At 37.2% G+C, this 14,862-nt stretch overlaps 1 protein-coding gene across 2 annotated transcripts; it reads left to right on the top strand.

The window, feature by feature from the left end:
* Positions 1–538: 538 nt before the first annotated feature.
* On the top strand, positions 539–14,234 carry LOC148303767 (uncharacterized). Of its 2 annotated transcripts, none has more exons than XM_088269402.1 (8): positions 539–719; positions 3,124–3,286; positions 4,398–4,514; positions 5,527–5,584; positions 8,309–8,406; positions 9,430–9,638; positions 10,164–10,393; positions 11,966–14,234. In XM_088269402.1, the coding sequence occupies exons 1-8, from the start codon at positions 709–711 to the stop codon at positions 12,469–12,471; spliced, it is 1,392 nt and encodes a 463-aa protein (XP_088125528.1). In that variant the 5' UTR covers positions 539–708; the 3' UTR covers positions 12,472–14,234. The 2 variants fall into 2 exon arrangements, with proteins under 2 accessions (XP_088125528.1, XP_088125527.1); XM_088269401.1 differs by having other exon boundaries at positions 11,963–14,234.
* The last annotated feature ends 628 nt before the right edge of the window (positions 14,235–14,862 follow it).

Here is a 14,862-nt window from a genome sequence, read left to right as displayed (position 1 = left end):
GGTTTTAGGCCCCAAAAATAGGAATCGGAGAAATGTCTTCTTTTTCCTCGGCTGGCGTAGAATGATACGTATAGCGACATCTTTGAACATTTTACCGACACTGTAGAAATAGCATTCCAATGAATTCAACAAGATGTCAGCGATCAATATAAAATAATGTCACTAAATATTTTAGCTCCTGAGGAGAAGTAAGCCCCGAATTAACAAATAGTTCATTTTTATTATACGAACATTCAAAAAATATTAATCCATACTATAAAAGTAAATACCGCATTGTAAACCCGCAGATAAAATTGGGTGCATTGAGGTGAAGTTGAAAGTGCGTGTATTTTATCGGTACGGAAGTGAAAACCTACCCACGTTTTTGTAAATATATTTTTAATACAATTTTAAATAAAGTAAGCATAACATCATTTTAAAATCGATGTTGTTGATTTTTTAATGCGGACGAAACTTCTTATTGGTTTTATTTTTTTAATTTATTTTACGTGATTTACTAAAATACTTTGTCCGACATAATTTACGCAGGTGTTAGTTTGTGTCAACGTTGACAAATACAATATGGCGGTTGTCAACAAATACTCGAGAGACTTGTCAACAGAGTAAATGACATTTTGATAAAAGTGAATTAATTTTAACCGTGTACCCTCAAAACAATCAGGATAAATGTTCTTCTAAGTGCCAAACGCGAGAAGTACCGCAACTGCGATGTCGGATAGGTGCGTACACCGTCTGTCGGACGCTCTTTGTATAAACAAAATAATTACGCATATTTTAATTATTTGAACTTTTCCCCACCTCGGTTTGCTGTAATTCACAGCTGAACATTTGGCTGTATTTTGGTATTCTAGTTTACGGTTATCACATGTTATTGTTGTTATCAGAAGCTGGCGTAGTTACGCAATGTGCATAATAAGATATTGAGATCATATGTTTTCTATTTTGGCTGCCGTAATGGACTGAATTACTTAATTATTTTAATTAATTGACATGCTACTTCATCCCGGCTCTTATATATATATATTTCAGGGAATAGTTTTTCATCATATAATTGTAATTAAATAACGTATTACAATTTAAAGTATTTTATTTACAGTTTTCTGTTGTTTTTGTTTTATCAAATTTTATGACAGTGATAAAAGTAATCGTGACTTCATTTTCCGATACAAAAAAATGTTGTAATATAAGTTATGTATAGTACCTAGAATACAATCATATTGGGGCACCTAGGTAGTTTAATTACTTTAAAGGTGTCACTTGACATGGAACATGTATCGTTCTTTCCTTATTATATGAAAAAAGAATCCTCTGGGTTGGAAGAAGAGACATGAGGGGTTGATGCTCTCAGGTGGCATTCTAAGGACATGTCCCAACCATGTCCACCTTCTCCTCTTCAGGACTTCCAGTATGAGGGGCTGTTGGGTTCTTCTCCTCACATCGTCATTCCTGACAAAGTCATACTTTTGACATAGATTTGTTCTGCTTACTGCAAGGGTTTTCGAAAATACCCGCGTGCTGAGAACTCTTTATAACTCCTTGGTGCGAAGTAGACTCGAGAGTGGCTCGATGATTTGGGGGCCACACGAGCTTAAGTACTCTCTTATGGTAGAGAAAGTCCAAAAGAAGTTTTTGAGGTATCTCTACATGAGAGAGTACGGCTATTATCCTTGGCTCTACCCGACCCAGTTTCTCCAGGGTATGCTTGGCTACAATAGTTTTGAGACTAGAAGGAATGTGTATTTGATTACGCATTTTTATCAATTGTTGCGCGGTATGATCGATAATCCTGAAATTATCCAGAGCATTGGTCTGTATGTTCCCGATAGTTACCTAAGACAGCGTCGGCATAGATTGTTTCATATTCCTATACACAGGACCAACCTGCTGATGGTTATGCCCGTAGGAAGAGCTACCGCTATGTTGAACAATATCACATTGGATATTGATCTGTTCCATGTGTCCGAAGGAGTTTTCCGAAGCGAGATTCTTCTACACATTTAACAAGAGTCTTCTTGCGTAATTTTTAATTTGTTTTTTTAATGTATACGCCTTAAATGTTTGTTTGTAATGTATATATTAATTATTGAATAAATTGAATTAAATTGAATTGAATTGAAATACCACTTTACACCCAGTATTCGCCTCAGGCACCTATTTGCAAAACATTGCAGTATCTTGCTCTGAGTTTTGATGAGGTGCCACGACTCACACCCGTACAAAATTAATAGCGTTAACGAATATAAAAAATAAAAAATGATAGATGTTTCATCTCAAGTTGAGACAATATTGATATATCATCCGTAAGGTGAATAACCTTTGTTCTTCCCAAGAAAGAACACTATTGAACTAAAGAATAATTTCCACTATTCATTTTGGGACATGGGATTATGGTTAACAAGACTGAAACACAAATAAGAAAACACAGGGAAAAATTTAAAATATAAAACAGGTACAGTAAATAGGCATATAAAAAAAACATAAGGCAAGAAGCATGTTTAAAGGAAACTAATGACAAAATATAACTAATCACTAACACAAATATCTCACACGTAAAATACATGTGGAATACTCATCGGGAATAGTATATACGTAACTTATGTATGTAATATGTTTAAATATGGTTTACCACTTCGTTCTTCCCAAGAAAGAACACTTTCCATTCCTCGCCATAACACATCATTCTTCAGTAATTCCTTCTCTGTCCAAGCGGCCAGACTATGGAATAAACTACCTCTCCGCGTAAATAATGCACCTTCTCCAATAACTTTTAAGAAATGTTTGAGACATTACTATCTATCATTAGAATCCTAACTGTCCATCAAACTTCCTCCCTTAGTTTTTCCCTCTACCTTCTTCCCTAAACTCCCCTTTTCCTTTGCCTTATTATCATCAATTTGTTATTTATGTTTTTTTAAATGTTCAAGTACTATCTACCCTCTGATTGCAAACAGCTATATATGGTATCAATCATTTTGACCAATATCACTAGTTTGTTTTTGTTTGGTTGCAACTTATTGCTTTTTAGCAATGACTTATTTCTTTCTGTACACGAAGTTCAAATAAATAACCCAATGTCCGATAGAATAAAATAATAATAAATTGTTTTCATTCATCCGGTTCCAGGGTGGATAAGAAGAAGGATGACGGCCCGCAGGAAGAGAGTCCTGTGGAATCTGCCGAGGGGACTCCGGAGACCGAGGAACATGTGGAAAAGGGAGAGGAGGCTGCTGAAACTCCTAACTCCGGGGGCTGGTGGGGCTCATGGATATCGGCAGCCAAGGACAAGGTCTGCAATGGTTTCAAGTCACCACCCTTCACCCTTACATCGAAAGCTTCCTACAACATTTCCGGATTCAAACAGGCAGGACAGGCGCTGTGTCGTAGTTGGGTAGATGCTCGACTGGGAAACTTGCATCGCGGGTTCGATTCCCGCAAATTGCAAAATGAATTCAAGAAAGATTTATTTTCAGTTGTTCTGGGTGTTTGTGATGTATTTTTCACATTTACCTTCCCTATCCTTACTATCCTACCTGCAGACAAGCATCTAAAATAGATGCTTTGCGGGTTATTCCTAAAAAAATAAAGAAGCAGGCTTCCTGTCTCATACTTGCAGAGAATTCTTTTACCAATTTTATTTATTGATTCGGCAGTCTCTCTGTGGTAATATCTAATATCTATCCATTTTTAATTTAAGTTTTACTTGGTAAATACCTCAATTTTTTTAAATCTATTGTGACACGTGTTTCTGAAATATTTGCCGAAACAATCATAATATACAGGGCTTTTTTTTTTAAACAAAAAAGGTCCCAGTACTCACTTAATGTTAAGCGTTTTACTAAAAAAAAATAGTTTATTACTTACTTACTTATAACCCTTATCCGCACCCAATGGTGCATAGGGCACTGCATCAAATTGACACAATGTTATCTTGATCATTACTTACACGAAGGTAAGGTGATCACTCTTGCACAATACCATATTTTATCATTTTGAAGAATTATATAAATGGGGGTAAAACTAAATATAACTAATTTTTTCACAGTAATATTTATACACTATTACAATGGACTGGTACCTGAAGCGGAGGGCTGATCACCTTTCCTTCATGTGTAAAACGATCATGATAACACTGCGTTTATAAGACACAGTGCCCTATGCACCATTGTGGTGCGGATAAGGGTTATATATATATATATATATATATATATATATATATATATATATATATATATATATATAAAATATATGTTGTAATTACGTAGGAGCAAACATTGTTTCGTCTAATTGGTTTAGAAAATTTAGAAAATAAAATTTATCCATGATAAAAGGTGCCGGAACGCCGTTCCAGCACTTTGCATGAAAAAAAGTCCTTAAAATATTTATTTATTTATTTTCAGTCGGTAGAGGTGCTAGGCATGGTAAAGAAAGATCTGGATGAGCTGAGTACAGCCGTGAAGAGTGAAGCTTCTCACGTCATCAACACCACATCGTCGGCCATCGGGAAGACCCTGAGGGTAGGACAATAATCCAACTTAGTCCTAACTATGAATTACTGCAATATCCGCAGGTTTATGTATCCTCAGATGATATTTTTTCGTATTCTAACTTGGTGGTATTGATTTGCCCGACCCGAATATATTAATGCATTGTTTTTTTTCACTAACCCGAGCAGTGTTCGGGTAGTCTAGTTTCGAGTTGTTTCGTGATAATTTCCTGCACTGACGAATTTTCTCACCAAAATTCGACTGTTGAGTGGTTAATAAAGTAAACTCACTTGCATGGAGGAATAAGTATCCTCTGCAAATAAAAAATATATATAAATATATATTTTTTTATTGTGTCTTCTTCTTCTTTCCATGTTCGCTCCCTAGGTGGAGCATATGGCCAACACGAGTCGTCTCCAAGTCACTCTGTCACGCGCCATCTCCTCGGCTTCCTCCCAGGTCAGTCCGGCGTCTCGAAGTTCCGCTGAGTATAGTCGGTGAATGGTCGTTAGCGGCCTTCCGGGGCGCCGGAATCCTCGGGGTTGGAAGAAGAGACATGAGGGGTTGATGCCCTCAGGTGGCATTCTAAGGACATGTCCCAACCATGTCCACCTTCGTCTCTTCAGGACTTCCAGTATGAGGGGAAATACATATAATAATAATTTTTATTGTATACATTTATTTAAATCACAATTTTTACATATTTGGAATTATTTTTTTGCAGAGACCCCACCCCACCTTGTGTGTCTTGTCGGTTTATTTAGTCGGAGTAATTTTTAATACTTTTTTTTATTGTTTTTAACGATTTTAACCTTATACATATGCATACAAAAAAAGAGAGAAAAATTAAGAATATAAACATTTTACAATTTTCATAACATTAACTCTTGATCATTTACCCATTCCTTTATTTTGCCTTTGTTCCATATTTTTTTTGACCTCTAACATCCGTCGGCAACAAATTAAAAATGTTCGGAACGATATATTCATTGAAGTATTGATGTAAATTGAAAGTAATGTATTTTTTACTATTTTTTTTTAGCTGGATGAGCCTGAATCTACAGCCAACACGATGAAGAAAAGTTTTAGTACATTTATGGGTATGTTTTATTTGATCATACGTAATTTTGCATCTACCTTCGTAGTGTAGTGGTAAGCTCGTTTGGCTAACGTGTTGGAAGTCCCGGAATCATTTCCCAGGGGTCAAAATTAATACACAAGAACCTCTCATAATGAGGAAAAGAGATTGTGTAAAAAATGCTTCCTTAACCCGACGGCCGCGGGCGACTCACGGGTGAGTCGCCCTATGCTTGCCTCGTACGCGGGCGACTCATATAGGAGCCGCGAAGTTTCTCCCGCGATATTCGAATGAAAATATACTGGCCGGTGGTGAAACTTATACTCTAAAAAATCTTGAATCATTACACTACTGACATCTTTTGGCATCAGTCTAAAATAAGGTTCCCAGCCAACCAGACGACACTTTAAAGACAAGCCCTAATTCTGATTAAATCAACAGCAGATTTAAATGTTCCCGCGCCGTAGCGAGCGTGTGACGTAAGCGCGTATTTGGTTCAGATAAGCGGTGGCCTGCACTGACTTGAAACATAAGTACTCTTTATTTTGCGAATGTGAAAAACTATCATTAATCTTATTAAGTTGATTTAATTTATTAAGGACGTGAAGCATTATTTAATATGCAAACAGTAATCATGTGGTGGCTGTTTTTAGTACAAAATGCATAGTGAGATATTTTAATATCTGTAGAAAGTGAATCGAACTTTATTGTGTTTTAAACTTTTTTCGTTTTATTCATTAAAAAAATTCGTGAAGTGATTTATGTAGTGTCAAGAAAAAGTATAGTAACAATTACGTGATTTAAAAAAAGTGATTTTTAAGTACATATATTTTAGTTTACTTCTTAAATTTAAAATGTCAGGTCCTAGTCTTAGCGGTGATGAAATTTTGAAAAATCTGGAGTCAATAGACTCGGATTTTGAAATGAGCGGAAGCGACAGTAATAGTGAAGCTGCCGAATCTATTTATGATTCCGATATGGAGATAAAAGTCGAAGAAGGGGATGAAATTTCGTGCGATGCAGGCCCTTTTGTACCAATGGTACATGAATTCGATCATTTCACTTCAGGTATTAATCCTGATACAATATTAACCGAAGATTCTACAGAGCGGGACTTTTCGAAGATTTTTTTAAAGGATGAAATAATTTTTATATATACAAGATGAGCACTCTCGATTTTACGGAAAAGGCAAGAATACATAAATAGGTGGACACCATAATTTCGGAAATATATGTTTTCATTGAAATTGCTTTCGCGATCACGAGAAATAAACATCTGACGATAGAAGAGCAATCGTTGCGTTATTTATGTCTTTTTAAGTTTAGTGTGTATTATTCTAAGACCTTTTCAAGTGTTAACTATAAAAACCACAACGGCTCACGGCGGCAACAGTCTGGTGCGGTACCCGCGCACGGCTCTTACGTGCGGTATGTATGTGTGATGTGTATATGCATGCATCTACTTATGTAGTGTCTATATGGCGCCGCCGGCCTTGTATGGGAAACGATCTTCGATGATTTATCAAGATTTAGTGACGTTTTAGGAGTTTATTTACATTTAGAAACGTACTTCGTAATGTTGGTGATGATTTCTTTAACACGGGTTGTTGAAATACATACGTTATTATTGTTTAAAGTCGTAATTTAGATTACGCAAATGGAGTGCCGCGTGTGACGGGAGGATGGGTATATCTAAGACGCGTGTAAAAGGTTAACGAGGGATGTTTCACATAATGACTTGAGGCAGTAGCAGAGCAATAATTTGATGGTGTAATAAGAGAAATGCTGAAAGCATGGGAAACGTATATTGAGAAGCATTACCCTTTTAAGGAGGTCACTACGGGTTCTACAAATTTATTAGATGATAATGTTGTGTCATATTTTCAGTACTTTTAAAGATATCGCTCACTCCTTTCAACAACGTCATATATAAAAAATCGACAATTTTCAGTTTTGCATGTTTTCGGAATGCCCAGAAAATGTACGTTATCCCAGCAAAAGCGGCATATTTTTAACTTAATATTCACCCGCTACAGGACAGAAAGTGTTGTTTTTACTTTTTGAAGAAAAGGTATTGTTTATTTTTTTTTTTTTAAATATACTAAATATTTTTCAAATGGAGAAAAAATATTCAGGTTTTACTTAAAAAGATCTGTTGCACAGCAAAAAGTTCAATAAGTGGCTTTATATTAATTTTTAATACATTTTATCATATTTTTAAACTTTTAAAAAGATCTCCTGAAAAATCATGTTTTTTTTTTTTATATATGATGTTGTTGTAAGGAGTGAGCAATATATTCTTAAAAAACATTGGTGAATGTTACACGTGTGTAAAGTGATCACTTAAACCAACTTATTACGGTCGTCAGCCCCGTAAACGCCCAGACTTCTGTATTCTTCTTCATGTTTGATGAGATGTCAAAAAATAATTTGAAAAATACTCCTTTAACTTGTTAACCGGGCGGGACGCATAAATACGTCCAACGCAAACAATATCGGGTACGGGAAGGACATATGAATTTGTCCTTGAAATATATGTTTATTATATTATATATATGGACGTATATTTATGGAACAACAAAGGTATTAGTGATCCATACATGTCTCGACATGAATTTAAGACACGGAGTGAATCAGTATTCGCGCCCCTTACAAGTTGCGGTTAACAGGTTTATTGGAGATAATCCAGATTTGTGAGCAAGTATTTGGACACGCTCAAAATGTTGTATTTAAATTTGTATTCCAGATCAAGTAAACACAGTATTGAACCCGTCTCCGGATGATGATGACACTGAAGTCTACATCATCACGGATGGAGAACCAGTTCCTCTGACGCCGCTCCAGGTAGGGAAACCACTTCATCATGTCAAAACGGCATATCCTGCTTATTTCAGAAGCCAATTTTCATCAGCCTACAGTTGATCTGATGACGGAATATCGGATCGTGATGTAGAGTTCTTAAATGGTATTACACAAAGAGAACGATGAATGTGCGACAAAACGATGTATGATAGATGTTCTAATGGTGAAATAAAGAAGGAATGCAAAGCTGAGACAAGCAATATCGATAAAATTATGAAAGGTGTGTTGAGATGGTTTGGATATGTGGAACGAATGAGTGAGGAAAGAACGGTAAAACAAATTCATAAGGCGAATGTAATTGGAAAAAGGAACAGAGGAAGACCGTGAAAAACTTGTTACGATCAGGTAAGCCAAATGCTTGAAAGCGGTCAGGTTAGGAGTTGAAACAATCGGCGGATTTGTATGAGGAGATGCATGAACGTGGAAGAGGTGAGGAATGTTTGCAAAGACAGAGAGGTGTGGCGTTCTATTCTCTCTGCCTACCCTAGCGGGGAAGCGGCGTGATAGTTAGTAGTTAGCAAATAACTGCAATATCTGGCGTAGCGACACAACCGCCGTAAAAGACGACCTGCGCGCTACTGGCGGAGTAAAGACGTTGTAAAGACAACATGCGGGTACACTTACAAAGCACGCCACAAGCGCACACACAGAAAAAATTGTGTATTGGTGATTTAATTCCTGATATTTTCACAAATTATTTTTTTCCGTCGCTGAAAATCAATAACTTTGTATTATAATACTTTCATATAATACATAATTATATTATGAAGGAATACAAAAATTCTGGGCCGGTATCTATTATATTTTATATTGATATTCTCATTTGAAAAGTTAAGTTGTAGTAAATACATATAACTGGGAGGGGAAGGTTAACAATAAAATACAACATAGTAGACCCAAAAAATTGGTGTTTGATTTAACAATTAATACATAAATTAGTATTTGTATCCATGCGTTGTGCGTGTGTGTGCGCATATAAAATATAATATATCTCCTTCTGCGCAGAAGGAGGTGCTGGCGTTGCAGCGGCTGGACGCGACGTACCTGGTGGCCCCCGAGGGCGAGGCGCTGGGCCGCCTGCAGGCCTGGCGCTGCGTGCACGCGCCCCCCGCGGCCCCCGCCCTGCAGCGCCTGCTGCGCGCCTGCCCCGTGCTGCGGGAGAAGCTCGCGCGCCTCGTGCCGGCCGCGCTCTCCGCCGAGGACTTCTGGGAGAGGTAGGCACTTGCGCTTATTACTTATATCGCAAATTAACACATTGTAGTCGGGCGCTTCGAACAATAGACTCTAGTCTATAGCGGACGTTTTTCGCGATTAGCACAAAAATATATCACTTTCACAATTTCTAAACCAAATAATATTTTCGATTGAAATTTTCAAAGAAATCATATATGATATTTGATCATCAAAAATAAATTATAATCATAATTTTTAATTAAGTATTCCGTATTTCACAATTTTAGTTTTCACTTCTTAGGACATTATCAAACACTTGAGTGTTTGATAATGTCCTAAGAAGACGAAACGCGTCACGTATACATAAATACACATAAATAAATGTAGAATTCAATCCAACAAACCTTGTTTTATTTTGGATATATTACCCAACAATTCAATATGGAATTCTACCAAGTCTGCAGTTACAATAAATATGATAGTCTTGTGATTTTTCATATTGATTCATTAGCCAATAAAACAACATCATGAGAAATCCCTATAGTGTCTTTTGTCTCTCGTTCCAGGTACCTGTTCAGGAAGGCGCTGCTGGAGGACCGGCTGAGCAACCTGCACAGCGCGCTGGCCTACCAGCCCACGGACGCGGTGGTGAGCAGCGTGCTGGAGCCGCTGAGCGGGGCCGCCTCGCCCACGCCCGCCGGCACGCCGCCCTCGCCCTCGGACAGCGTGCGCTCCAACTGCGGCTCCTCCCCGCACCTGGCGGAGGCCAACGATGCCGGCTCGCAGTGGGACAATGGTAATAATAATAATTATTATCTTGGATGATTGATATAGTGCTATTTTCGTAAAACACTACCTCAAGGGCGCTTATACAGATTGGTAGTGTAAAGGCAAAGGGGTATACCTGCAAAAAATTACATATTCTAAGTTTGTTCCACAAAATGTCTAAAATAGTGTATTCCACAATCTGGCAAAAGGATATAGCTGTAGTTGCAATACTTATTTAGTTTTATTAAGATATGTCCGATTTTTTGTCCGCCTCCGTAGTGTAATGGTCAGCACGCTCGGCTACCGTTCTGGAGGTCCTGGGTTCGATTCCCAGGGGGGGTAAAATAAATATAAGTGATTTTTTCACTGTAATATTTATTTAATATTACCCTGGACTGGTACCTGAAGCGGAGGGCTGATCACCTTTCCTTCATGGGTATACGATCAAGATAACACTGTATTTATATGAAGCAGTGCCCTATGCACCATTTGGTGCGGATAAGGGTTTTTTTTATTATTATTATTTAAGATATGTACATATACCAAAACAACAAAATATTTAATTTTACAAGTTTGTTTTTGCTCTCCTGTAAAATTTGGTCTGAGACAGATAAACCCCTTTGCCTTTACACTACCGAGATATGGATTATGATATAAAAATGAAAAAAAAATAAAAATCATCAGCTGAGTCTGAAGGGGGAAAGTGGAGTCGCCGTATTATGGCGCCTTCTTCTCGGTCTTCTTGGGCTGGAGCATCTCCAAGATGTAAGGCAGGACACCTCCCGTATGGTAGGGACCTCTCTTCCACAATTCATGCACCTCCGCTTTTGCAGCAACGCGCTAGTAAACGTCGGTTTTACGATTGATTATACTTAGACTTCTTCTTGTCGTTAATTACATAAGTTATCAATCTATTCAATCGGATTCTATTAAATGTGCGTCATCTTCTTTTTCTGTTTACTGTTAAATTATTTAACAGGATTTTTAAGATATAAAATTTATAAATTATTGGAAATTTTATCCACGAAGGCAATTTACATACATGCGCGTATTATGTATGTATTTAACTAACCAACGCGCAAAATTAGTCCTACTCTGTTGGGTTTTGACTAGAAGATAATCATAAAAAAAAAATTAACATCATAATTTTCCAAAACAGCTCAATATCACATATTGGACTTTAAATACAACACATATAGATTTTTTTTATTCACACCTACACCACTTTGATTACACGTTTACATCGTTTCCTTAGTTTACATCATTACTTTCTTTAAAAATTATACTACCTCAATAACAAGTTGTCAGTTTATCCTTCACATGGCAAGAAGTTTGTGTTGCATTGATGAGTCCGAGTGCTGCTCGGGCAAATCCTATTCCAACTGGGTGGTATTAATTTGCCCGACCCAAATATATTCATGTATTTGTTTCCATGGTGATCATTTTCTGCACCGACCAATTTTCTCGCCAAAATTCGACTGTTAAGTGGTTAGTTTATACTGCTTCAGATACAACTTCTGAAAAATGGCCAACTGTCAGTCACCCTTCTAGCTGCCAACAGTCAATATGTCATTGCTCACACTCGAACCTGTTCCAGAAGACTTCGCGATGGACGTAGAACTGTCGGAAGAGCAGCAGATAAAACTGCTGGAAGAGTACGAGGAAGAAATTCGCACCGCCAAGCAGACCGCGACCGCGCCGGCCAAGCAGGCGGTCGCCCCGTCGCCCGCCAAGTCGGCATCCAGCCCCCAACTCTGTCAGACGAAATCCCCGAAGAAAACTCAATCGCAGTCCAAAATAACCCCCCTGAAAAAGACCCCCGATTCGAAATCGAAAAGCTCCGATACGGTCGCGAGCGTGCAAAAAACCATGGCGAAGAAACTGACGCAGGGACAGAAAAAGCCCGCGCAGAAGGGCTCCAAGCCCTCGGACATCCAGAGCAAGCTGGTCGAGGACCACTTTGTGGACGAAGACCCGAAGAAGGGGAAGGCCAAGAGCCTCTCCGAAGAGCTCGCAGACAAGTCGGCGGTTGCGGACAGCGCCAGTAGCAACTCGGACGAGAGTTGGGAGAAGGAATTCGAATTTGAGGACGGTAAAGAAATTTGACTCGAGAAAATCGTTTCTTAATTGAATTACTGTTTTTTTGTTTTGTTTTTTTTTTGTTTAATTTGACTGTGTCCATAATTGTAACGAAGACCAGTTTTGATGTGTAGTATTCGATAAGTCGCAACTTAACCTGTGAACCGGGCGGTCCGCTGTCCAATTACGCAACTTGTAACGGGCGCGAATACTGATTCACTCCGTGTTTTAAATTCATGTCGAGACATGTATGGATGACTAATACCTTTGTTGTTGGAAAAATATACGTCCATATATATAATATAATAAACATATATTTCAAGGACGTATTCATATGTCCTACCCGTACCCGATATTGTTTACGTTTGACATATTTATGCGTCCCGCCCGGTTGACAGGTTAATTTTCTCTAAATCCAACATTTTTTGTGTGTCCAAATACTATTTCAAAAGTCTGGGTTTTCATAAATATGATGGAAGTTTTTTTTTTATCTATGATGCACGGCAATGTTTTGTATGTAATTTTGACATGCATATATTTGTGCGTTACAAAAACATAATGTTCCTGTATTTGGCACATTTTTTCCCTTACCTTCAAGTTTATATTTAAAAAATATGTAACATCCAATTTCTTATTATGTTTGCTTTGGTAGGTGTCACTTTATTACAAAATATCATCAAATACTTTCTAAATTAAAAATATAGCTTAAAATAATTCTTTCAATGTGATCTAATGTCTACAACATTTTGAGTGTGTCCAAATACTTGTTCACAAATCTGGATTATCTCCAATTATAGGAATTATTTTATTTATTTTATTTTTTGACATCTCAACAGAGATAAACCTCACATACAAATGAAAAAGTTTCTGCTCAATAAAAAAGCTTCTTTCATCTCTCCATAGATGTCTTCAGTGATTGAAGCACTGTTTCGAATTTGAACTAATATGTAATATATAGAAGTTCCAAGAATTTGAGTAGTGTGATTGTCAATCATGGGTAGAATTGGTGAATGTTACATGTGTGTAAAAAGTGATAACGTAAATAAGCCTGTGACGGTCGTAAGCCCCGTAACTGCCCAGACTTCTATATTCTTCTTCGTCTATTTTGAGATGTCAAGAAATAATGATTGAATGTCGCCCGCGTTAAATTTCATTTCCTTAACAAACTTCGCCATCATAGCAAATGCGTTATATCAACAAGCTTTTACTGCAATTGGTAACACTACCATGGACTAGCCATAGAGTTCTCCGTTACTTATGGACACAATCAAATACAGCAAACTATATATTCTTAAGATGAATAGAATAATGTTGTTAAATTTGATAAGAAATTTAATTTGCAGGTTTTAAATTGCAAAACTTTGCATTTTTTTACTTGAGAAATGTACTAAAATTATTTCGAAATAGTATTGCGTTTGTTCCAATTTTCTAGCAATTCAAAAATGCTTGAATTATGAATCAAAAAAATAAAACAAGATGTCAAAATTAATGTCCATTTTGACTTGTTGTTTTATTATTGTGTTATTGTGATGTCTAAATTAGTGAAATTTTTGGTGTTTATTTGATATTTTTATTGAAAATAGCATTTGATATATTGATTTACCCAAATTTATCAATTCATTTCTTTTATCGTTTATCTGTCACTAACTAACTGTCAATAATGGGTAGAATTGGTGAATGTTACACGTGTGTGAAGTGATCACTTAAACCAGCCTATATGACGGTCGTCAGCCCAGTAAATGCCCAGACTTCCATATTCTTCTTCATCTTTGATGAGATGTCAAAAAAAATAACTAAGCATCATGCTGCTCCGCAGGGGTAGGCAGAGGGAATAGATTGTCACACCACTCTTGTCTTTGCAAAATTCTTCACCTTTTCCGCATTCATGCATCTCCCTATACATACGCGTCGATTATTCTGACTCCTGAACTGACTGCTTTCAATTATTTAAAATACTTGATTATGCTTAGTTTTCTTAATTGTTGATAGTGCATATCTCAGCCATGCATTTTTTCCTTATTTCACCATTCAAACATCTGTTTTACATTGTTTTGCCACATATTCGTCTGAGATATCGCATTTCGACTGCATTCAGTACACTCCCAACCTTCTTTTTCCAACTCCATGCTTCGCTTCCATACATTAGGTTGGTACCCCAGGACTGGCAGTACATAACTGCAAAATTAACTATCTAGCCTTACAAAATATACCAGTTTGCGAAATGATAAGGATTTATGAGCCAGTGCCTTCCGTACTATGTAAATATACAAGACATGGCCTAAGTTCGACATCATATTGCATCAAGTATTATCATTGGACCTTCTCTATCTTCATCTCCGTGTTATTCCTCATTACTGAGGGTTGTGACCCTTGTGGAAGCAATGACTATTCTCCAGTTATCCCTTGACTGCGCTGCAC

This window comes from Brachycentrus maculatus, unplaced genomic scaffold (assembly GCF_059751285.1).
Source record: "Brachycentrus maculatus isolate JH-2025_06_01 unplaced genomic scaffold, ASM5975128v1 h1tg000349l, whole genome shotgun sequence".
Classification (NCBI taxonomy): Eukaryota; Metazoa; Arthropoda; class Insecta; order Trichoptera; family Brachycentridae; genus Brachycentrus; species Brachycentrus maculatus.
The sequence above is the reverse complement of the archived record's forward strand: the minus strand, read 5'-3'. Positions and strand labels throughout refer to the sequence as shown.